The 25,396-nt window shown below is 47.7% G+C and overlaps 1 protein-coding gene across 7 annotated transcripts in view; it reads left to right on the top strand.

Moving 5' to 3' along the window:
- SEPTIN11 (septin 11) overlaps positions 1-17,580 on the top strand; it is a 67,147-nt gene extending 49,567 nt beyond the window's left edge. For 5 of the 7 annotated variants that reach the window (XM_064450679.1, XM_064450678.1, XM_064450676.1 and 2 more), the window contains 5 exons: positions 1,316-1,412; positions 3,246-3,414; positions 8,135-8,267; positions 9,201-9,388; positions 11,649-13,303. In XM_064450679.1, coding sequence (XP_064306749.1) covers positions 1,316-1,412; positions 3,246-3,414; positions 8,135-8,267; positions 9,201-9,388; positions 11,649-11,682 — 621 coding nt within the window. In that variant the 3' untranslated portion in view covers positions 11,683-13,303. The other 2 variants (XM_064450675.1, XM_064450673.1) reach the window with 2 other exon arrangements.
- The last annotated feature ends 7,816 nt before the right edge of the window (positions 17,581-25,396 follow it).

Below are 25,396 nucleotides of genomic sequence, written 5' to 3'. Positions count from 1 at the left end.
AGGGCAAATAGGGCTGGGGTAGACCACACATTTTAGTGGGGTTTACAGAGGGAAACAACTGTTTCCCATGGCCCTGGCTCAGAGCACAAGGGGAAGAACCTGAGCTCAGGGTTTGTGGCAGTGACGTGCATAGTAGTAGTGCTGACAGAGCCCTTGGGTGGCTTTAGTGGGGCATGTAACACGCAAGAGGATGTGCCAAGCCCAAAGCAAGAGCAGGGATGAGGTTATCTGTGTTTTTACAAGGAATGGAGGCATCAAGATTAAGCCATTTCCTTGCAACTTGAAGGCTTTTGTGAGTTTTCATGCACAACTGCTTGTAGATGGGCAATTGTCGCATTTGGCTGGATACCAGACCATCTCCAAACCTCTGCATTGCCTCCCTCTTTTCTCTGTCTGTGTTGTGCTCTGAGCAGGGAGAAGCTGGCAGAGAGAAGGGATGTGGCTCTGACAGGGTGCAGTGTGTGTTTGGCCCTCCTCTAGTGGCAGCCTGGCTGCTGGGAAACTCCTTTGCCAGTTAATCACATCTCCTCTGCCGCTTGGCTCCTTCCCCTCCCACCCAGCCTGTGACCACGGCTTGGCCGACACGGCACCCGCTCCCAGAGCTTGCACCCAGCTCTTTTGGATGCTGTTAAAGCAGAGCGAGCACTGTGGGGGTGGGTTGATGGCAGAGGCCAGCTCCCTCCTGGCAGCAGCCACGCTTCTGGGAGTAGATCCCAGATTGTCGCCACCACACCCGCAGGGAGACTGGGATGTAGCAGAGCTCTGACTCAGATGTGTCTGCCCAGGGTGGGTCGAGTCTGCTCTTCCCCTTGCTCACAGCTTTGCCCTTTTGAAGAGGAAGCATTTAGCAGTTATTTCTAGCAGTAGAAACCCCCTGAATTTTCAGTCTACCTTCCTTGGGAGGATGTACTTTATCTTCTTCTATTGTAAGGGATGGAATGAATGATCTTAAAGGTCTTTTCCAACCTAAACAATTTGATTTTTTTATAGTGTGACAGTTATTTTTCTTCAGTATTCAAATTCTTTTGCAGTTTATTAAATTTTTCTGTGATTAAGATAGCAATGCTTTGTAATTACATTAAAAAATATGTATATTCCTTGTATTTCTAGGACTTCAGAATTTTGGACTTCAACTCTGAGCAGGTTTCTCACCCAGACTGTCCTGTTGATATTTGTAAAATGCCAGATGAATTGCCAATGCATTTAAGCAACTTAAATCCAGCACAGCTGCCACAGTAAACAGCTTGCTTCAGAAACAATCCCTGGCAAGGCAACAAAGGAAATCCCTAACCTTATTGTCCTTTTCCTTTTGTAGGTCCACCTTCCTTTTGCTGTAGTTGGCAGCACTGAAGAAGTGAAGATCGGCAATAAGATGGCAAAAGCCAGGCAGTACCCCTGGGGTGTTGTGCAGGGTATGTTACTGAGAGCACAAATAAGACCTCATCATCTTGCTTCATTCTGATGGAAGGCGCATTGATCTCTGGATGGTCCTTATCAAAATCTGTCTTGAGAAAGCAAGAACTGCTTTTAAAAAGTCTCCTTAAAATCAGGACTTTGCAACCAAGATCTAGACATGAAGGGGTTTTGGCAGGAGGGTGGTGTCAGCCTAGCCTTTGGCTTTGGGAAAGAGCAGCGTAATGTTACTAGGACACACAAAATAACTAGCTGGATATTTAAGACTTCATTTTTCAATTCTCAGTTCCTTATGCTTTTCTGCCAGCAAAAAAGTGTGAGCAAGGGAGAAGGCTTGGACAGCAGAGCGGTTAGGTTTGGGCCTTGCACACAAGCCTGAATGCAAACATGTAGCTGGGGCATTTTCTGGGGAGGTCAGCAGGTGCTCTGCCCTCTTGACTTGATGCGGGAGCAGAACTAATTGAACACTGACTGCTTGGTATGTTTTGTGCTGGTATTGTAAACTGTGGGCATGCAGCTGAAGTATGCGATCCCCTGTGAAGTCAGCCAAAAGCTCGTTTCTGTTGGAGAGCAGAGTTGGGTTACGGCTGTGTCTGCAACCCAGGTTGTACTGAAGCTGCCAAAGATAGGGCTGGTCCTTGCTTTCCCAACCAGTGCTGAGAAGTGCAGCGTTTACAGTGCAGGTGGTCTGCTTGTGGCTTCAGCTGTTTATCCAGTTGGAGAATGGCCCATCAAGCTACACGGTAACACTTGCAGGGCAATTCTGCAAAATTCACCGAGTTTTTCTCAAGAATACAAGCTGACCCTGTAGCAGCTTCAGACTCAATGTCTTCAGCTCTTCACAGCAGAGGATAACAATGGGAATAACTGGCAATTAGGGAAGAAGTTGGTAAGTTTGGGAAGCCTTGGACTTGGCACGTATCCTGCCAGGTTCTTGCTATTCCTGGGAAACTACGACTAGGTAGTCAAAGACATTTAGTTGGGTACCAGAGACACTGAAGATCTGGTTCTGAACTGCCCCTTTTCAGAGGCAGCTGGTCTGGTCTGAAGGGAAGCAGCTGGAGTGCTTTGCTGTGTCCCCAGAGGCATGCTGCAGGGTTGTCTGTTATCAGCAGAGATGCCTGCTGCTTGCCATTGCATCCCAAAGACAGACTGTCCGCTCCTTGTCTTTAAGCACACCCGAACTGTTTGCACTGAAGCGTGCAGCGCTCTGGCTGCAGGCCCTTTGCAGGCTGAACAGCTTGCTCACCCAGGGGCTGATGGTGGCACGCTGGACCCTGCTCTGAATAGTTGTTATGGGAAACCATATTATACTCTGTCTCCATACTGGCTCCCTTCAGTGCCAGGGGCAGGGGTTTCGGGCTCCTTTATGAAGTTGGCTGACATGGAAAGGGAACAGCATCTCCACGGGGGTCTTCTCATAACCTTTCCTTCCACTGCTGCTAGCAACTGAGGCTTTGTTGCCTGCCTGGGCCCTTGTCAATGACTAGGCTTTAGAGTGGATTTGAGTGGGAAGTGAAATCCTGTGTGTGAATGGATCATCACCTTGCTGGTGCACAAATGCACAGAGAGAAGGGAGCCGTGTGACAGATGGGCAACACGGAGGTCTTGCAAATCCAGTCAAAGGCCTTGAACTGGTGCCTGTGTGTTGACATGGGAGAGTTTCACCTCCAGTTCAGCAATGCGTTTTAGTGCGGGCTGTCTTGGAGTTGTGTTTTTGTGTCTGAAGAACCCTCAGGCTTGCTAAACTGGGGCCTGGGTCCAGGAAAAGGGGGAGGACCTGGCTCAAGGGTTTAACGTTCTCTCCGTGGATGTGCTGTCTCTTTTTGCAGTTGAAAACGAAAATCACTGTGACTTTGTGAAGCTGCGGGAGATGCTGATCCGAGTGAACATGGAGGACTTGAGAGAGCAGACGCATACCCGACACTACGAGCTCTACAGGCGCTGCAAGCTTGAAGAGATGGGATTCAAGGACACAGATCCAGACAGCAAGCCTTTCAGGTAGGAAAATATAGCTCGGGCCTCATACAACCAGAGACGGGAGGGTTTGGGGTTGCTGATGGTTGCAAGAACAAGGGAGGGAATAGCCATGGTTGCTTAGAGCAGCTGAGAACTTAAGTGTGGCTGGGGACGAAAGCTTCACGTGATGCAATCTTGCCCTTAAGGCCTAGGATTTGTACTGAAGAAGCACAGGAAAAGCTTGGCTGTCTGAGAGCGCCAATTCTTGCCTTAACATTTTGAAAATGCCTGCAGCCTTGCAGCAGGGCCTTATAGGCTTATTAGAGCCTGCAGTATGTAACCAGGGTGCTCAAAGGTGATGTGTTTTGAGGGCAGAATATAATCCATTTAGGATCAACCTGGTAAGTTGAGGAGGAAGAAGCCCATGTCTGATCGATCTGCAGCCTGTTGCTGAAGTTGTATCAGTTTTCTTTGTGTCCTCCTCTGAGATTCACTTGCTCTGCAATGTCAAATATAAGTTGCTGGGCCTCACTCATAAGGCGTTGCCTTTCAGTCTCTCTCTTACCTGTTATCTGTCAGCCAGTACTGAACAAAGTCAAAAGGGTTCTTTCTAAATGCTCTTCCTGTCACTCAGCATAGAGAGCAGTTCCTCACTGGACTTCTCAAACTGATTTTGCTGTCCGTGCTTGCAACTGTCCATTGCTCTATGTGGGCGAGAGGCTGCTCTAACGCAGAGCCTACTGTGAAGACCACAACTGTTCCTTGGTTTCTTTGTGTCTTCAGCATCGTGGAAGTGGACATGTTCTTATAAGATGTGGTGAGAGAGTTGGTGGTAGTACGCAATCAGTGCTTGTACGCATGTCTGATTAGGAACAGTTAACATCAGTTAACTATTTATATACCTATAAAACTGGCTAGATTTTTTTTCAAGCTGGGAGAATCTCATTTTGGGGTTGGAAGGAGGAAAAAAAAAACAACTTCCCACCATTGCTCTTCCCTAAACTTGTGAACTGTCCAGTCTTATGTGAAGCTTATGCTCATCTTCCTATTGGCCGTACAATGAGCTTCATGGAGACTTGAATGAATCTGTTAAATAGTGAGTTGGTTAATCACTTCAGAAGTTCCTCCAGGCACTTTTTGCCCTTGACAGAGGGCAGGTTTTAAGGCAGTCAGGTGATACATTAGTGCTCCCTTTCCTCGCTGCAGACTCAACTGTGTTTTGCAGCCAGCTTGCTCTGCTGCAAGTCAGGGCTGCATACAATTGCTGGGCTTAAAGTGCGGCTGGGTCCACAGTGAGATGAAGGCGACTCATGTGTTGAGGTATAACTGGTTACCAAAGGGGATATGCTGGGATAAATCTTCCTGTTGATCCTTCTAGAGTGTTTTGCAGCTGGTCCAAAGTGTGCTGTGAAGAGGGTGCCGTGGTCTGATGCTTGAGGTTTGGCTTTTCACTAAATACAGAGTTTATGCTGTCTGACAGCTTTATTGGTCTGAAGCCCAAGTCATTAGGCAGGGACAACAGCTGTGTGGGAATTTGGGAAGGAGTGTTTTTCTCCTTTCATTTCCTGTTTCCCATTCCTCCCCAACTTTTCCTCAATATTTGCACCCGCTGCCTTACCAGCATCCCACGCTCCTCTGCCCCAGGGGAGGGCAGTCAGAATTAAACGTGCATCGACATGGGTTTACCCTGTAACACATGTGCAGGAATTGGCGTGCCGATCCCCAAGACGGCAGCCCTGCGGCTGGCTTGCACAGATTGCTGCAGATGTGGTTCATCTGATCCTCAAAAGGGGAGAGCCAGGTGAGCTCCAGGGCAGAAGGCAGAGTGGGGGCCTTGCATTCATGTTTCTGGAAAACAGCACTCCATGGTGAGCCGAGCAAGTTCTGCGCTAAGACATGGAGTTTGCATCAGTTCAGGGTTTTATTTGTGATTTGCTGAGTCTATGCAGCTGCATTTCTTTTGTGGCACAGAAACTGCTGGAATCAGTCAAGCTCAGTTTTGTTACTAAGCCCAAGTGTGAAGCTTTATTGGATTTCCTTTCTGGAGAGCAATGGCTTAAGATGGCCTCAGCCCTTCCCTTTGAGGAATCTGAAGAATTTCCATTGCTTCCTGTACACGAGGCCTCTCTTGACTAAGCTATAAGTAGAAAGGAAATGAAAATGTACAGAATTTCTCCATCTGGTACGTGCTAGTTGAGAACAGTTTGCTCTGGGTGCCTCCTCCCTCCAATAAACAAACAAAATGTGTGATTCCAAGCTGTTGGAGGCTGATGTATATCTGAAAGGAGGAAAAGAGTAGGTTTGGTTCTTTCTGTTCCGCCTTCTGAGACCGGGGATCAAAAGCATGCCTTTCTTCCCAGTCTGGGCCCTGGGAGCCACAGGGACCGCCGCTCTTCAGCCCGCTTACATCAGTTACGAGCAGGGAGCCTTTTGTAAATCTCGGGGTAAGCAGGGCAAAAGATCCCAGGAAACCATGGGTGCTGTGTAGGCGCTTGTGCGAGGTGTGAAAAAGGGAGGCTGGTGACAGTTGTGAGACCCACCTTGCTGGCAGAATCCCCACCACTTGTCCAAGCTGCCAGGGGTGAGGAGGGAATGCCGGTGTCCCTGTAGGCAGCTGCTCCATGAAATTGGGTCTCCTGTTGCACAGAGACCCTTCTGTTGTCCTGTGTTTCTTGTGGGCTGGTTTCTCTGCTGTTCTGGTTAATTCTCAAAATGTTTCCTTGAAAAGAATATTATTTTTAAAGGCATCATTCAGTGTGTGGGGGTGTGTTGGGGAATCAAGTTACTCTTGTAATCTAGTTTCAGATGTTTCTATACTTAAAAAGCCAATTCCCTTGTCATCTTTGAGAAGCTGCAGGGATCCTAGTTGGTTTGGACTGTTATTCCTTAGGGCTGTATGTGGGTTTTTTTCATGTGCAGCCTGTAGTTGCTGGGCCAGTTTCTCTGAGAACTTTGCTTCTCTTGAAGTCGAGTCACTTCAGCAAGCTTAATTCTCTACTGGCATTAGGTTAGTGGTAAATTTTTAAGCTTGAGGCTGGGATTAGCATTGAACCTGGGACAAGTTAACAGCAAGCCCTTGCCAGCCTCATTCCTGCCAGCCTTTTCCTGCTTGCCTGCGACCCAGCATTGTTTATGGAAATGAGCTTTGCAAGAAATTGTTTGCAATACAGGATACGATCGCAGTGTGCAGAGCTTTCTGTTTCAGTCCGTAAGGCTCTGCTGCTCCCTAGTATGGTGTGTCACTAATTGCAGATTCAGTTTTTGCCCACTGAGCAGTGAAAGCTAATCTGCCCTCAGGGTTTTACTGGGCTCTAGCCAGATGTTTCAGAAGGGTTTATGAATTTAAGTTTCAGAGTCAGCAGTCAGAAGACTACATCCAAGACTAAATTTTAGGTGAGGTTTTGATTCAAGTCTCCTGATCTCTACCTGCTCTGAGTGGTCTAGTTCTTGATTTAGTTAAGAATCCAAAGATGCCTCTTGCCCTGTCCTCCCATGAAAAGATTTTTATCATTTTTTGAATCAGCATTTTTGCTGCAATATGTGGGAAGCTGGAATCGTGTGATTCCTCTAAGGTCGCCAGTGCTGTGTAGGAGCAGCTCTAGGCATCCTGTCTGGAGTATTTTAGGAGGCAACTGAAGTGCCCTTCAATTAGCGGTGTTAAACCCAAGATTTGGGTTTATGTGTCAAGTTCTGTTTCCCAGCTCAAGGCTCCCCAACCTCCAAAAACCCAAACAGAACAAGGCAGTGGAAAAGCCACCAAAAACCCCACCATGTGCCAGGAAAGGCAAAAGCTTGGCTTTAATGGGATTAAGATGTTCCATTAGCCCAGTGGTTACTGTATTCCTTACACGCAGTGATACAACATATCTGTGTGCTATCAGTGGAGTTTTCATTTAAAAAAAATGCATTTTCAGTAAAGCATCTTGGGGGAAATAGTTATCATTCCCACACTATCATTATGGCTGAAATATCCAAATCCATTTAAGGAATAAAACGAATAGGAATTTGGCGTCCAGAGTTCCTAAGAGGCTCTGAAAATCTCAGAGGTGCATGGACAACATATTTTGTGTTCTAAATCTTTGCTGCGGTATCTCAGTGCTGGGGAAATAAAGGAATGCCAAGAAGTATAGGGGGAATAAAGGAATGAAGTTACGTGGTTATTTGGAGGGGAAATGCTGCTGCTTGTTTGCAAAGGCTTAGCCTGTCTTGACAGCTAACAGGGAAAGAGAGGTCTCCCAGAGTGGCTTTATCTAAATAAAGCCCCGATCTGAATCCATTAGCAGTGAGTAGTGAAAATGAGTTTTGCTCTGTCAGTGTCATGCTTAATGAACTACACAAAGCCAGATTTCACACTCTGATAGGCCCGTGTCTGTTCCACAAATCTCGCGCCTCGAAGGGATTCGGGACAAACGATGGGAGAAGTGAGGTGGTGTGACTCATACGGATTGCAAGCCACGTGAGTATCAGGGATTGCTGCAGATGCTTAGGTAGTGGCTGTTTATTTTTGAGGACAGCCATCCTGCCTAAGTGATTTACAGGATCCTGAACGGTATGCTCATTTTTCCCTTGCCAATTTGCATCCCGCTGCTGCCACCCAGCAAGCTAGGACTGGTTTCGGTGGAGGTGTTCACACCTCTGTTGTAGTCGGATCTCTGGCGATGTTTGGTGACAAGACAACGTGGTAAGATCACCAAAGGCTGGCAACTCATGGCTGTGCTTAAAACACGGCTCTGACTGTCTGTTGTCTCTGTGTTTTTAACAGTCTCCAAGAGACTTATGAAGCAAAGAGGAACGAATTCCTGGGTGAGCTCCAGAAGAAGGAGGATGAAATGAGGCAGATGTTTGTTATGCGAGTGAAGGAGAAGGAAGCAGAACTGAAGGAAGCAGAGAAAGATGTGAGTATATTTTAACTCTGAGGACTGTGTGTGGGGGTTCAGGCTGGGGCTTTTCCAAGATGAGCATCCAGACTCTGACATCAAGCCTGCAAAGGCACTTGCTGTGCATAGTCTCAAGAAGCCGATGGGAACTCAATTCCCAGGTTTGCCATGGACTTGTGGTACGACCCCTTCACGCAAGTCCTCTGCCACTTCTTTGTGCCTGTAAAATGGAGCAGGAGTATTCCCTGGTTTTAGGCAGACTTTTGTGGGAGTCCCCTCTGCTCTCTCACCTCTTCAGTCACACCCAAAGGGGAGAATATGTTTGCTACTCAGAGTAATGTTGAATTGCAGTGGATCTTTAGCTATGGTCCAGGCAGCTCCGCCCTTCAGCAGTCATGCTTTTCTGGAGGCTTTTGGTAAGTAGGTAAGGACTTCCCAGAGGGCAGTTGGTCCCACCCAGCAGAGTTGTAGAGGGACATGAGAGAACTCCTGGAGAGGTGCCCTACCATTATTTGCTTGGTGTATGTCAGCACTGATTACTGTGGGACAGAGAAAAATGTGTCTTGCTAGGGGAGGGAGCTGTTTCCTGGGCCTCAGAGGAGTATGTACTTCTACAGAGGTACAGAGAAGAGTGTTGCCCTGAATGGCCACTTTTTCTTGCTCTGCACGAGCAGGAGAGAATCCACTAGGTGCACAGAGCAAGGAGGGATGGAACGCAGGGGTTTGGAAGTGTCCAGAGACCTGTGATATTCCTACAGCAACTTAAATTCCTGCCATCTGTGTGTGTCAATTGCAGGGTGTTTCTCAGTTGGGTGTGCTTGGGACAGGCTGATGTGTTGTTAATGCAGTCATGCATCAGTGCCAGCGGAACCACATCAGGCATCATTACCAGTAATCAGGGTGAAACGCTCTTCTCTTCCCGTCTAACTCTCACTGTCTCTGTCCCGGCAGCTTCATGAAAAGTTTGACCATCTAAAGAGGACTCACCAAGAAGAGAAGAAAAAAGTGGAAGATAAAAAGAAGGAACTTGAGGAAGAGCTGAACAACTTTCAAAAGAAGAAGGCAGCGGCTCAGCTATTACAGTCACAGGCTCAGCAGGCAGGTTCTCAACAAACCAAGAAAGACAAGGACAAGAAAAAGTAAGCGGATATCACCCACCTCCTTTGTAGAGTTCATTACAGTTTGGGAGGTTGTATTTTCTTTCTTGCTGCATGTCTGTATTTGCTTTTGCCCATTACCAGACTGGAAACTGGGCTTTTATCAGCCTGATGAAATAAAATATTTTTTTCTAAAGGGTGGGCCAGGGACATGATAATTATTCTCTAGAAAAGTATCTTCAAATTTTATCTCAAAGTCTGACTGGTATGGGAGAGCAGTCGGATGGTGGAGGTTTAACCTGTGATCTGTCCAGCATCTTCTGGAACATCTCTGGGATGTTCTGGACTCAGATTTATCTGCCTGAGCCAAAATTAAGGGCGTCTCCACCTGCCCTCTCTTTCACCCAAGACTAGTCCCCAGTTACATTCCTTAAGTTTATCTGTGTAAGTAGAAGTAGATTAGAAACGAAAACCACCATGTTGTTTTACATGGGAAACACTAGTGCCAAAAGTGAGTACTTGGAAGCTTGCTTTAAAGACAGTTTTAGTTTTGTTTTCTTTTAAAAAACAAACTGCTATGGTACCGTACTTGGTAAATGGCATTTGTGGCTGTATTGAGTTGACGTAATAAGCTAAGAAACCCATGCCTTCTAGTAAAAATAATGGCACTGTTTTCTATTATTTTCTATTTGTATGCTAGGAGTATAGTTCTTTATCTTCCGGTACTGTGAGATTCCAGAAACTTAGTAGACACCAAGTGTATCTGTGGGCAGACTTTGTCTCATGGTCAGTATTTAGAGGCAGGATTTTCACGTGTGCTTAGTTTAGACCTAACTGTGCTTCTGTTGAAACTGGAGCAATGTTGCTATTGACTTAGGCTCAGAGTTAAGTCACTGCAGAGCTTGGCTGAAAAACTTGAGCTCTAGATTGATCCAAATTGACCGAACGTCCTCCTTGCAACCTGTACTTGGAGATGGCGACGTTTAGCTTGCTATCAGTGCAAGAGACCCCTATTTATGACATGATACTGGCTACTTCACTGTGCTTTAAAAACCTGAACACAAGGTCTGCTGGGATGCGATATGTACGTAGAAGCCAGACAAACCTTGCAGAGTTACAGCAGACTGCACATAGTGTATTGCTTGTTTAGGGCAGTGAGACAGGTTACTGTAACAGAGGCTGCTTTGAGGCCTCCTGTCGTAATTCCCATTTGCTTTTTCCATACCTAGTAAGGGGATACTCATGCGAGTCCTTTCTGGGTCATCTGTGATAATGGCGCTAGTCGATAACTGCCATCGGGAAAGCTGTAAAGATGATAGTGCAGCAAATCTCACCGGAAAATGCTGCTTTCACCCATACACAAAAATGACAGTTCCACGCTTCTCTGAATAGCCGGTAGTGAAGGGGTGCATTGCTTAACACTCTGGCAGAGTAACCTACTCGATTAAGCTGCCACTGTTGGAAGAGCTGAAATCCTAGTAGGGATATGGTGCAGACGCTTTTGTCTCCCTTGCTGACCTGTGAACCTAAGCCAGGTGTGACCTGTCTTACAGCGTGAGCTGATGAGACTCTGTTGTATTGCATATATACTAGTGTATTTTTATACTTTGGGAAATTACGCTGATGTTCACTGCATGTCCCCTGTCTCTGCTGCTGGTTCGGTGCTGGTTATTTGTTGCTTCTGCCCCTGGCTTCCCCGGGAAGGTGGGGAGGGCCTAGGGCTAGTTCCTCAGCTGACGTAAATTGATGTAGCTCCTATGGAGCCGTGCTGCTTTATGCTAACTGAGAATCTGGCCTTTGGCACCCACTGAAATACATAGACCGCTTCTGTGCTGCATGCTCTGCTCGGGTAAAGAAATCCTTAGAGATGGGTCAGTGTCATGCTGAACTGTAGAATCGATAAGTGTTGGCAGCTAATGACCAAGCACGGTGAAATACCATTCTGCGACGATGCCTGTAAATAGGATAGGCTGAAACACCGGTCTTCCCTCGTCTGAGAGTTCAGACATGGTGACCTGTTTCTTAAAAAGAATAGAAAATTTTGAAGACCCTTTTTCTTATCTCTTAAACGGAGTTGCTAGCTTAATATTTTTAAGAAATCTGCAGTCAGTTTTTTCATGGCTTAGGTAGGAGACCAGTGTACTTATAATGGTCTGGGGAGTTTTGTAACTTTTCGTAGTCAGTGTTAGCTAGTATCTGCTTCTGTGAAGTTGGCTGGCACATCCACAAGGTTGTAGGTGTGATACATGGATATTTCTAGCGACCATGACAAACAGTTTCTGCTTTGCTGATGCATTCACAGAAATCCAGTCGTGAGGAACATGCACGTGTTTTAGTGTGTCCTTTTGGTGTCACTCCACACCAGGTGCTGTAACTGCTTCAATTTTTCTTTAGTGTCTGAGTTACTAATGGAGGCTTTAAAGGGAAATGCTGATGCTTCTGCCTTGTAGCACACCTTGGTTTTCTAAAGGCTTTAAGGTCTTCCTTGCACTCTAATGAAAAGCTGCAGTTAATTTAGGTAAGGCTTTCAACCTTTCTCTGTGCTGACATGGACTGTGGTGGTTCTTGGGCAGTTGCCAGAGGAAATCCTTGCCATGCAGGATTCTTGTAGCCTCCCCAGAAAGTAATGAATGGGAATGCTGCTTTCTCAAGGTGGGATCACTTTTTTGCCATTTGGACAACGGAGACTTCCCGCTGTGCTTTGCAAGCCAGAGGGAAGGCTCAGGGTGAAATCTACCACTGGCCTTAACTCCATGATGGAGAACTGGGCCCTCTTGATTCCCAGATTATTCCTATAGGAACAATTTGTCTGTATATACCTTCCCCCCCTCATAATCCATTTCTCAGATTCCCATAGCTTGTGCGTTATATGTGTAAAATTGTTGTAGCTCTGGCCTGACGACAGAAATGTGCTATTCTCAGGACAGCACGTGTGTACCTCAGGCACTTGAGTGACTGTAGTATAGACACATACTCAAGTACTTCCCTGAACGTGGGGCTGAGCATGCTTATCAAGCCCCTGCCATAATTTTGGGATCGGACTGTGCTTCAAACCTGAACAATCTGGAGATGGTTCCTGGCAACAGACTTGGCAAAACCAAATCAGAGCAGCAAATAGCCTTCTGGTGCTTGCCTGTTGTTTGGTAGATGGCCACATGCATGCCTCAACACGTGCTGTTGTTTTATTTGCTCATCCTCAATCCCCCCCAGGAGCAGGGGCCATCTGTTTGGGCCCTGTTTCTGTTTATTTTCAAGCTATGTCTGAAAACCAGATGAAACCCCTTTTTTCCAGTTTCATTTCTACATAATAGTTTCCAGTCCAGTGTGACTGGTCTGGCCACCAGGGGCCATCTTAGTCCCAAAGCAATCCCTGAGCTATAACACACAGCTCTAACCCGAGCTGTAGCACGTATGTCAGGGCCTGGCCCAACACCCTGTAAAAAGAGGGTTTTGTTGATGTCTGAAGGATCTGACTGGGTTCTGGAAGGTGATGTGCTGAAGTGCTGGGAGACATCACAGTGCCCAGATCTGAGCTACCCGAGTTTGGGTAAAGGCTAAGCACAGAGCCTTCTGTGAGAGCGCCTGTGTCAGGTCACCCAAACTAGACACCTGCAACTGTGTCCCCCCAGCCATGCATGTTCTGAAAAAATTAAGCTTAACGACACCACCACTGTGGTTGGTTACAGACTGTAACCTTGACTAACTTATGTGGTTGGTAGTTTAGTAGCTCTGGCCCCTCGGTTTTCTTTTTGCTTGTGCTTTTGTCATAGGCTGGAGTAGAGCCTGGCCTTGAGGTTTAATTTCTTTAAAATTCCATAATCCATCTGCATGCCCACCTACCAGAGCAGGTTGCTGGTGTCGGCTCTCCCAGCTTTCTTTGATTTTGGGTTTTTTGGTTTTTTTCCATTCTGAGTTCAATTATTGCTAACTTTTTTGTTTTTTTGTTCTTTTTTTAACTTGCAGTGCAAGCTTCACATAAAGCCTGTCAAGCCAAGGATGTTCCTGCATTCACCTGCTTTTGCAGTAATGTGTCTCTGCCATCTGTTTTCTTTTTTCTTTTTTCTTTTGTTTTTTTTTTCCATTTTTTTAACACGAATAACTATTAACTCATCTAATAACCTAGTGGGAACAAGAAGAAAGAAAGATTGGGTACAGGACTGAATGCACCTGCAAGTTCAGGGGTGGTTGGAGGGGCAAGGGAATGATACCATGTTATTTCTCTCATCAAAACCAGGAGCAGTAAATCATTCCTGGCCCCAAATTTGAACTGAGTCAGAGCTGGACCTCAGCAGCTTGGGTGAGCGTTACTGGCCGAGCCAGCATACCCAGCTCTCAGAGGGCTGGCTGCCGTAGCCCTGTGCTGAAGGGGTCCCTGGGTCGCAGAAACCAGCCTCAGGGAATTACTGCTGTACGAGGCTCACAGCCGGGTCCCCGGTGTGGCTAAACTCTGGAGTTTAGTCCAACCCATGTTCTTTCAACAGCTAATGTGTTAGAGCAATGAGTCCCACTGTTGGGGGAGAGGGAGGTGGGGAGGTGGGGTGTAGATAACAAAAGTTTAACTGACCTTGCATGCCATTACATTTGCATGATATTTTTTAGTTTCTGTTTTTGTTGTCTGACTCAATCATACTAGTTGGCTTGGATTTATTGTCATGTGCTGGCATATTTTTACAGCCACCCTTCCAGTTCAGTGTAGTAGCTACCTGTTGAATGCTGCGGTGGGAACCAAATGGTGCTGCACAGGTGCCTGGGAGAAGGACCATTTCTCATTACTGCTTTCCGTGTGTCACTTGCCTGACCATACCCTTTGAAACCTCGCTTAAAACAGTACCTGGTTTTAATGTGCATGATCTTAGCAAGACTTAGCAGCCTTTAGGGAATCAAATGCTTGGGCAGGGGGGAAGACATAGCCGTCAACATCCTCTTAGAGCCTTCAGGAGGATTCCTGCACACACTTAAATGCAGACGTGCCAAGCTGTGGGATCCAGAATTTCATGTCAAAGGTGAGCGAGCGCCTGGACATACATCTTCTGTGTTCCCCACTGGCCTTCCTGCCCCAGGGATGATGTCCCTTCAACATGCAAAGGAGACTTAGAATAAGCCGGGCCTCGCTCTGTGACCAGCACAGTGAGAAATCAGTCTGTTTAATGTCTATTTTCTATGCCATTGCTTTTTGGACAGAATCTTTCCCTTCCTTCCCAAGAAGTGGCGAGCCATGCTTGTCCTATGACTTCAGGATTTCTTTCTCTTCTGCTGATGTACAGCAAGCATTTCCACTGCTCCTAGCTAGGTAGTCTTCTGTTTCTTCCCTGAAAGCACTCTTAAAAATAGCACTCTCCACCTGAGTCTCATGCACTGCAGCTCTTTGCTTGTTTCTGGGATGGAATTTCTTGCCTCTCGGGGTGGGGGTGAAAGGCAGAATTACCACCTTTTCCGAAGGGTTGGATTGGGAAATGCATTTGGGGGTTAGCTTTTGGGTCATCTTGCTTTTTAACCCTCACTGCTTCAACATGGCTTTGGGAAGAGAATATCTAAATACGATGGCTTGGACAGATGGCAAAAATTAATTGGAGATAAATAAACTGGAAGTAAAATAGTTGAGCCCTTTCTCTTTTGTTTTGTTAGGGTTTTTTTGTCCTTGTTGGTTTTTGGTTTAGGGTGGTTGTTTTTTTTTTAAAATCACACCTCCTGTCTTATAAACCATGATGTAGTTTTTGTCAGGTTAACTAAGTTTGCTAGGGGGGTGGTTTGGGAAAAAAACATGGTTCCTAGGGTTTCTGGCAAACCCAGCTTTAAAATGTTGAGTTATCAAGGAAGAAGTTTGGGTTTTGGCATGGGTTTTTACAGTCACGTTATAAGCACATCACGGAATGCTTGTGGCGGTGTGCTTTGCTTCAGCTGTTTCCATGCATGTCTTTTTAACTACCAGCATTTTGTGCCAAGTAGAAAACTTAACTTTTAACATTTATTTGTCCTGCTTCATTTAACAGCCCTTCCAGGGATGTTTGGCAGGGGAAATCAGCTGAGTTGAGCTTTTCATTTTTTTTGACAGAAAGCTGTGGCCAAGTGCATTAATGTATTTTTGGTTAGCTTCGTTCTCCAGCAAAAAGCAAGTTGTTTTGGAGAAACGGGGAATAAACGGTAAACTTCCAAAAGTTAAATGTACTCCTTTGTGTTTTTTGCAAAAGGACATGTTAATGATTTCTTTCCTTAAACCCCTGGGCCATGTTAAGCTTGTTCCTGCTGCACTTCTTTCTTCTCTTTACTCATGCCTTTTTTCACAGTAGCCACTGATTCTGCATGGAGTAAACGATAAACTCAAATCTAGTTGGATGTGTTTCACCTTTGCATGTAAGTACAGTAGTAAGACTCACCCTTTCTGCCTCACTACTGGTGTGAAACCGGTTGTGTTTTTTTCCGGGGGGGAGGGGAGCGTGTCTTTAAGTCCGCTTGCTTAAAAGTGGCATTGTTAAAACTACTTCAAAACTTTCTGCAATCACCTGGTTTTGCTGAGATGTTAAAAAGAAGCCGTAGGGAACATGACAACCAGCTCCTGCTGAATGCCTAAAGCAACTCTGCACAGCTTCTCTGCATGCTTGAAGCTAGCAAGCCAGCTGGTGAAACTGTGGACAGACAGTTGCATTGGCAAAAGCCTTGCTTGAGAGGCACTGCAGCCTTTAACGTGCATTCAACAGCAATGACAACTAGCTGATAATGCTGCATGTTCCTGACGAGTTGGATTTCAAATCTTAGAATATACAAAGGAGCAAGAAAGCACGTTGAAACATGTGTTTCTGGGATGATGGTGTTCCCAGGGCACGGAATGAACCCTCAGAATGGGAAAATAACCAAAATCCAGGCCTCTGAGGGGCCCCGATTGCTCTGGCGAGGTGGGCACATGTGTGTCAGGCAGTCCGCTGAAAAGGCGGAGATGAATAAGGGTTTGCTCCCCCAAAACTTCACTGGAGGGTTGCACAGTTACTTTGCAGGAGGGCAGTAAGTAGGAAGGTGCCCTTTGAGCTCATGGTGGTTAAATGCATCACCTTGTACCTCCTGTGGTGTGTGATGCTGCCAGGGAGGGGGAGAAGCGGTGAGCGGGGCTCCTCTGCAGCCCGAAAACTGCAACTTGCCACCCTCTCTGTGTGCTTTGGATGGCTTGAAAGCCTATGAAGGAGATTCGTGGCTTTGTGTCTCTCTTTAAGCATGTCTTTATTTAACACGAGCAGTGTTTCTCCAGGTAGCTCTCATTCCGCTTCTCCGAAAGCATCCATGTGAGAATGGAAATGTCCTCTTGTGTGTGATCATATCAGATGTGTCCATTTGAATCCAGTTACCGTTTGCCCTTCTAAGATGTTAGAAGAGTGTGTATTTGTCTCTTCTCCGAGGACCCTGGTTGCATTTGCAGTATGTGATATCCATGACGCTCTCATCAGCGTGTATCATGGAACTGTACAAATATGAAGGGTTTTTTAATTAACGGAAAATAAAGCTGTGAACAGCAGTAGAAATATTGTATTTGTATACATTTTTAATATCCTGATTGCCTTAAACTATAGATGTAGAACTTTATTACCTTGCTATTTGAAAATAACCCATGTTTGTAACAAAATAATTGTAACCTACATACAGTGTTAATGCAAATTATATGTATGCATCTGTTAGACATTGTCACTTTATTTGATGTTAAAATATTTCAGGTTTTGAATTACAAATTGAATAATAACCTTATAGCATAAGCTCAGTTATTTCGTTTATATGCTTTAGGTTACGTACACAAATAGTGCCAACATTCGAAGTGGGGAGAGGAAATATATTTTTACCCAAACGCTTTGGTGTTCGCGTGGCCTTTGTGACTTTGTTTTGTTGTTGCCGTTTTGTAATGCTGTGACAGGAGGGGATGAGGAAATGCGAGGTTTCCCCACAGGTCCTGTTGTGCCTTTGAGATGGCCCTGGAGGTTTGTGCTGGTGTCTGTCGGTCGCTTTTTTTGTGGCGGTTTTGAGCTTGTTCTCCTAATCAGTTGGTGTCTTGAAGAGATCCAGGCCTCTGGTGCACTTGGTTTATGACACCTCCGCAGTGCGCTTGTCCCTTCATGGCTTCCTTTGTTTAAAATATTGTTCCTCCTTTTTTTTTCCTCTCTCACTTTTTCATTTCAATTCTGAACCTCTGTTTTCTTTTCTTTTCTGTTTTTCTCTTTTTCTGTAGCTTCTTCTTTATGTAACCGTCATCTTGCCAAAAGTCCCCACACCCTCTCTCCCAGTGGACAGTAGGGCACTGGAAGAGCCTGCAGCTACGGGCACCCCAACAGGAGAAGAGCCATCTCATTCTTCCATCACGTCTGCCCTTCTCTCCTTCCCTTTTTGTTTTTCACCTGTGCGTCTGAGGGTGCGCTGTGCTGTGTGTCTCTGTGCGGGATCTGTCTGCTCCGGGCGTGTCTCCAACAGAATTGAGGCTACTGAAAATGACAGAGGTAACGGCTGGAGGAGAAAGCTTGGCCCTAATGCTGGCTATTGCCTTGGGTTAGGGGTTTTTGTCTCTTCCCCGTTTTCTTTCCTTTTGCCATAATATGCACGTGTTGCTGTTGACAAACAGAATGACAGACTGGATGAGGGTGAGTGTACCTAGCTGGAGGACTTCATTTCTCCCTCTAAAGATCAAGTCTGGCTGCTTTGGACACCACAACTTCATCACAAGGACGTTCTGTGCTCCTCTGACATGTGCTGAAAATAAGTCCTTAGACCTAGGTGACTTGTCTTGAGCATGCGGCCACGTGACGCAGAGATGGCTGGTGTTGCATACTCTTGCATTGGTGCAGCCTGTTCTGGACTCTAAAGGCCTTATTTTCTGGTGGATCTGCCTCTGTATGAGCAAAGTAGGTATCTTCTCTTAAACAACTGAGCTGCACTGCCTTCTACTTAGGTTGAGGGCTTCGTTTAATTTTCATGAAGCCTAATTAGTGGTGGTTCTTTGAAACTGTCTTGAATGTGGGGGTAGCTGTTTAACTTTCTAACTTGTTTACTTTGGAAGTTAATTCAGTCAAAAAGCTTGAAATGTGCCAAAGTACTGTTTGAAGGTTAAAAAAAACAAAGCTTGCGAACTTGGTGTGTACCGAGTGACCTCTAGTTAGTTCGGGATGGATGGAAGGAGATGGTCTGATCCTCTTTAGATGTTTTTCATGTGGGGTGATGCACTACTTTAACCGAACACTAGTGACTTATTCTTCTCATCTGTGAACCTTGATCAAGGAATTCACCTCCCTTAACCTGCTGTGGAAAAGGTACCATTAAATCATGTAGGTTTTGCCTCTTCCAATCTGTGTGTGAAGTGCAGGCTGCCAAGGGTCTCTGCTGAAACCTGCTGGTTTGTTTTTCAGAAGCACAATATTTTTCAGCGCTCTTCAGTGACAGAGTTAGATCACTAGAAGCTCCCTCCAGCCAGGTGGCTGTTTTTCTAAAGCAGCAGAGAAGCTGTTCATCCTGGAAACATTTGCAACCAACTGAGTTTATAGATATGGATGGAAAGTTGGTTAAATACTGGCCTGTGCGTATGCTGTAACAACTTACCTGGTATGCAAGTGGAGTTGCTGACCGCTGCCCAACTGAAGGGATATGGAGTATTTGCACAAATGTAGCTTAGGGCACAATTTGCATTAATACCAAAACCGGAGGCTGCTCTCTAGGCTTCAGTGGGCTAAGGCGATGCCTGCTGAGGGTCTGCTCTCCAGCCACCAGCGCTTACCACGAGATAGCCACATCTAGAAAACTTTCCACGTTCAGCCTTCTGAGGACAGAACAGAGTAGCTAATGCCTCACGGGGCTGAGGCCTTGAGGGTATCGCTGGGTTAAACCTTGCCTGTGTTAATTCTTCTCTTACTCAGCAAAACTCTGTAGATGCTTTGTTCACTGGGAAGAGGTTGCACTGCTTGCAAGAAGGAATACTTCTTGTTCCCATAGGGCTTAGGCAGCAGTGCTCTGTGTGCACAGAGCCACCTAAGCCTAGCAAAAATCAACGGGTTGAGCCATGTATTTTGTAAAATGAATCATTAACTTCAAGCCAAGGGCTGCTGTGGGATTGGGGCATGCTGGTCCTTGAGCCACCCTTGTGCCTCATGCAGGGTGAATGTCATCTCTGGCCTGGGTTCTCCGCACATGAAGGCGGTCACGGTTTACTGAGAAAATGCCTTGCCCATTAAAATACCCGGTTTACACGTGCTGTGTCTTTTTTCCAGTGTCGGTACCTAGGCCAGCCTGCAGCATCAGGGACTACCGCCTCGGGCCTGGGAGCCTTGCTGTGGCTCATGTGTGCCACCCCCTCTGTGATAGCCTGAAACATGCCAAAATACCCTACCAGTTATTTGCCCAGAGGCCAGCCCACCTGCCGGATGGCTCCTGCAGCATCCTGTGTGGTGGCAGCATCCCCAGTGCCCCTGTTTCAGGGAGGGAATCCTCTCCTTAGGTTTCTCTGAGTCCTTAGACTTTTTTTTCCCATTTAAAAATAGCAGTGTGGGTTTATCTGGTGGTAGTAGGAGTCCAGCCTGTAAAATCCCAACACTTGTTACTGTTGACTTCACTATCATGGATGGGCACAGAGCTATTCTGCTGGGCTCTGCCTCGTGTCAGGTCACCGTGTTGTGCTGATGATGGTGGTTTAGGACCCAGACTCAGACCTGGGTGGCTGGGTGTCACTTAAAGCAAGGAAGAAGGAAAAAAATCTAGGTGGTGGTGGGGTTTTTTCTTTATCCTGTACCTAGAGAGAGGCTATTAAGTGCTACTAACCCTGTCACCTTACCCATGTAGCTGTGCCCTGTGACAATGTGAAATCTCGTGTGTGACACGACCAAATCTGCAGGTTGGAAATGCTGAAGTACCCTGGTGGACTGCCATCTGTGGGGTCGTCCCCAGGCTTTTCAAGGAGTTGACTAGATCCCTGCTTTTAGGGTGTTTCTTCTGCCCTTCATAACTACTGGGCTGCACCAGAGGAGGTTGTTCTTCATCAGCTGGAGGGGCTCGGGGCTGGGTGACCCACTGGTAGGGCAGCTGTACCAAGAAGGTTTGAAAAGGGCAAAACTTTCCTGTTGGTTGACTACTTCTAAACTCCAAATGGAAATCTTTTTTGAAGTAAAGCTCTGTATATAGAGAGAAGCTGATAGGCACAAAGCAACTGCCGACACTCTATGTGAACTGCCTTTATTTTGCAGCTCTAGAGTTTTGCTGTGCTGGTGCCTTGAGTCCTGCATGCAGCTCTGGACTTCATGTCTCCAGAAGGACATAGTGGAGTTAGAAAAGGGCTCTAATGATAAATGGGATGGAGCAGCAGCTTGCCAGGTGAGACAGCCAAGGCTTGGAGGCCTCAGTTTGGAGAGGGAAAGGCTGAGATGAGAGCAAGATCAGCCCCGCTGTGAGCTGGAGGTTGCAGCAGATGTCCTCTAGAGGTCCCTTACAGCCTAAATTCTGTGCTAAAGTCTGCTAAGCAGTGATGGCGGTGGAAGCTGTCCTGCTGATTATCTAATAGGCACGACTAGAACCAGAGGGGTGGTCAGCTAGAAGGAAGTCAGCTCAAAACATGAAGGAACTTTCTTAAAGAGCAGGTCGTAAATTTCTGGAATTTGTTGCCCCAGGTTGTTGAGGCAGATGGTATCAGCAGAAGGGTGTGTGGTTTGGGGGGGGAGGTGTTTTTTAAAGGTAAATTCATGGAGAGCAGTGCGATGAGGAATTTCAGGGGGTGGAAATGCGAAATGAAACATCTGACGCTGTTAATTTGGTGGCGGTGGATACTGGGGCACAGGGAGGGGGTCAGAGCAGAAAGCACGTCCAGGCACTGTAAGTAGTGTTTGTAGTAAGACGTGCGCGTCGGACAAGGGGACGACGGGAACTGAGCTGAGGGAGTGCTGCTGAGGCTTTCCCACACCTCGGTGCTGGGGGGAAGGGATGGTGATGTGCCCTTTGGCTCGCTTCCTCCTTTGTGCAGCTGTTAGTGGAAGAGGTGTCAGCACGGGGAGGGGACAGCAGTGTTTGGACAGCTCAGAGGTTATTTGTCATGTGGTGTCTCCAAATGTCCCCAGCAGAGCTGGGAAAGTTGCTTCATCCATAAGAGTGAGCAGGTGCCCAAGCTGAAAATGATCCTTGTGGGCTTAACACTCCTGTCTCTTCTGGAGAGTAAAAATTAAGTTTAAGAAACCCCCAAAACCTAGAGTTAAGAACAGCTTCCAGGTTAGACATGCCTCATGGCACAAGCATGCTGGCCAGAGCAGAGCAAGGTGTTGACCTACTGTCTGCCCGAGGAATGAGCATCTCCTCCCCCATGTTAGTACCTGCAGGTCTCGGGTAAGAGAGAAATACTTCATGAGTGGTCCCCTATTTACCTACGTAGGGTGAAGGAGGTGTATCGGTATCTCTCTGAGGCCGTGTTGTGGAGAAGATGGCAGACTGCTATAATGTCTTCAAATCAAGCCATTCTCGGGCATGGAGGGAAGTTGGGCTGTTGCAGAGAGTAACGGCTGTGCAGTGTGTAAAGGTGAGCTGGGATTATTGCTAGAAAGCAATTGAAACAAGTAGCAGTGCTCTCGTAACACACGGCTACTGCACACTCAGGTGCTCCCTGGGTTTTGGGGGACTGAAGTGAGTTGTATCATGCACGGTTTTATGAATGCAATGGTTTTATCCCAGTACTTGTGAGGGAGATGAGGCTGCAGGGAACTGAGCCTGCAATTTGAAACTGGTTTCCCTTCCATCCAGCCATTCATCTCACTCCTGTACTCCACTGAACTCTTGCCTTCACTGCTGTGGGCCCCCCTGGAGTGGGCAGACGCAGTGCTCAGCATCTCTGGCAGGTCGGGGCCATGAAGCGCTGGGGTGCTTTGAAGCTTGTGGGAAGGTCATGTGAATATGAGGAATCACGGGCATTGGGGGATGCTCTCCTGTGGGTAACAGGGAGCCCTGGCAGGGCTCTGAGGCAGTCCTGTGTTCTGTCAGCAGGAACAGCATACAAGTCAGCCCGCTGCCATAGCAGCAAGGCAACAGTATGGGCAGGGGCCACATCTGGACTGCGTCATTGCCTGGGGTTTTTTTGTGGGCAGGAAACGTGGGAAGTGGTTTTTCTCTCTGGCAATGCAGGTTATTTCCAAATCAGCTGGACTTTGCTATGTGGGGGAGCTGATTTTGTTGGCATGTGCCTTGTTTTCAAAGGCAAGCCTGTGTTTCAAACATCACCTTTTTAGCCTCAAAACACTGGAAACCTGTATGCCAGTGCAGCAAGCAATGCAGACCTGTGTTCCTTCAGCTCCTTACCAGCCCCAGCTGGTCTGGGACACAGGTGGCCGCAGCACCAGCAGCAGGAGGAGAGCTGCAAAGCTGAAGACCCCACGACGTTGCTGCTGTCCCCTGTGGAGGCCTGTATGCCAGCCCTGGCCTCCGAGACCCGGGCTGGCCAGTCCCCAGCGCACAACTCTCCCATGGGCAAGTCAACACCATGGCAGGAGGGGTAAGCTGGTGCACTGGGTCTGGTTACATTGCCCACGGCTCACAGCAGAGCTGGGCAACCACACTTTGGGTGCAGGTGGTTTGGGAAGTTAGTCCCCTATCCTGCTGCATCCGTACACCACCGTGGTGCAGCCAGGTGCTTGGGTGTATCATGGTACCACAGGCACAACTGCGCATTCCTTAAGTGGTGGTGGGTTGAAAGGGTGTATCGAGAACTAGTGTGCTCACAGCAGAGATAGAGAGGAAGAGGCAAGTTCAAGAGGTGCATTTCCAGTTGCAGAGACTGGGTTTTCCCTTTTGGATCCAGAAGAGCAAAAGGCAAGAGGATGCTGCTGGGCAACGTAAGTCCTAGGGCCTACACGAGGACAGCCAGGCAGCAGCCTGACAGCAGCACCTGGCAGAGGTACGTCTACCAAATGGGGGCCAGGTTTTGTCTGTCTGAACCTTGTATTTGTGGGTGGGGTTGCTGGTGTCCAGGCAGAAGATAATCGGTGTGGATTTGCGCATAGTGCGACCAAAATAAAAAGGCAATCTGCTCAAACTGGGGCTGGGGGAGTGCCTGGCCGTTTGGGACTCGGTAGTGTGAAAGCAACCTTGGCAGCCAGGGAGGTTCTGAGTCCTGCCTCTTCGGGTATTTGTCTCGCAGGTGGATCCTCAGTTGGAGCTGTGGCTTGAGAGCCAGAAATAACACTGTTTATTGAACACGGTTCTGAAGGCAGTTGATGATACTGTAAAATTAACTTTGTGACTCTCACAAGCTGCTTCTCCCCAGAGCTACCCCGCCACCCCTTTGCTGCAAAGAGCAAAGTTGCTGTTCTTCTCCAAAGCAATAGGAAGAGGTTCCTCTCCTCTGGTGCGCCCGGGGCTGAGACAAGCTGAGCAGGTAGCTCAGTCACTGCACAGCTCTTCTGGCAGGGCTGGCGACACGCCTGGTGCGGGGGCAGCGCAGGACCTGCTCTCGTCCTATTGCTTTTGGGGTGGAGAAATGGTGAGAAGAAAAGCTCTTACCTTCTCAGAGGGACTTGCAGCCATGGCTGTAGCATGTCTGTTAAAGAAATGCTCCAGCAGCACCTAGATCTCTCTTTGGGCCCAGATCCCCTCCCTTCTGTTCCCACCAGGCCCCTGCCAGCTGGCACAAGTGAATGCCTTCCTCTTCCCAGCCCTGTGCCAGCCCCTCTCCTTGTGCCCACCTGCAAATGGGTTGGGGCTGTGCTCCTCCCTGGTGCCTGTGTGCGGATGCTGCTGAGTGGGGTGAGGGGAGATGCATCCTTGAAATGGGGAGGGAGGGAGTATGTTGAGGGGAAGCCAATGGGAGGTGAAGCTCAGATTTATTGTCGTGGGATAATGCCATGGTGCTTTGGTCTCCATCTTCCCTTCTCCCCCCTGCAATGTTGTCTCATACCATTAGAAACTAACTAAAACAAGCTCTAGTCCCACAAAACTCGACGGTTTTGTACTATGTAGGCCAATATCATTCAAAGAGTTACGAGAGCCCTGGCTCACCCCTCTCTGACTGCATACGCGGTTGGAGCTCTTAGCAGCAAGCACCAGCGAGCACCAAAGCTCCCTTCTGTGCAGAGACCATGGGTGCCTGGCTTGGCTGCCAGGGGTGGGAAAATTACCTGGCTTTAATCTTCCCCGTGCTAATGCTGTTATATCTAGTGTTGGAAATCAGGGTGGTTATTTTCACATAGAGCTGTTAAGCTGCGTAATTCAGCTGAGGAAGAAGCGTGCCTTGAAGTGGGTTTGAAGTAGTGAGCACCAGTATGATGGAAATCCTGCAGCGATGGGGCCTTTTGCTAGGGGAGCGCTAGGCAAAGCCCTGGGACCGCGCAGCAGCCTGGCCGGAGGAAACAGTGCGGCGGGAAGAGAGAAAAGGTCAGAGCCTGGTTATATCCTAAGGATGACGGGAAGGGCTGGAAGGGAAGGAAGGCGCACACCCCTTGGAGAAGTGCAGCCTCAGGAGGTGGTTTCCAGGCCACGGGCAGGAAGAAGGCTGAAACCCAGGCGAAGTTTGTCCCAGTGGACTGTGCGCAGGAAAGGATGGCACCTCAGAGGGCACGAGAGGCTGGCTCCTCCTCAAGGCATGAGATCAAAGCCAGCCGGGAAGGTGGTGAGAGTACGGAACAGAATCTGTTCTGTATCTGTGAGCTTACAGGGAAGAGCAGAAGTGAAGTCTGTACTAACCTTTTCATTAGCCAAAGCCATGTTCAGTGGAAGGGAGGTCAGGCCAGTGGGAATCGACAACCAGCCTGGATTTGGGAAACTTGACTCTTCAGTGGGGCGTTCAGAATGTGACAGAGGCGGTGGTTACGGGACAGGTGGGAGGAAGCGGCACCCCAGCCATGCACAGAGTGCCCCGCACTCAGCCTGGAAGGGGAACAGCCTGGTGACGGAGGAGGGGGTGAGGAGCGCCAGGGCTGGGGCAAAAGCTGGAGCCGCTGTCGGGGCAGTGAGTTTACATTGTGTAACTCAAGCCCCTTTCTCGCAGGCCCGGCGTGGAGCAGCTCCCTTGCAGCTGCCGGGTGAAACCGATCCTGGACTCAGGCACAAAGCACAAAACAAGGCTCAGAA

Source organism: Phalacrocorax carbo, chromosome 4 (assembly GCF_963921805.1).
Source record: "Phalacrocorax carbo chromosome 4, bPhaCar2.1, whole genome shotgun sequence".
Taxonomy (NCBI): Eukaryota; Metazoa; Chordata; class Aves; order Suliformes; family Phalacrocoracidae; genus Phalacrocorax; species Phalacrocorax carbo.
The sequence above is the reverse complement of the archived record's forward strand: the minus strand, read 5'-3'. Positions and strand labels throughout refer to the sequence as shown.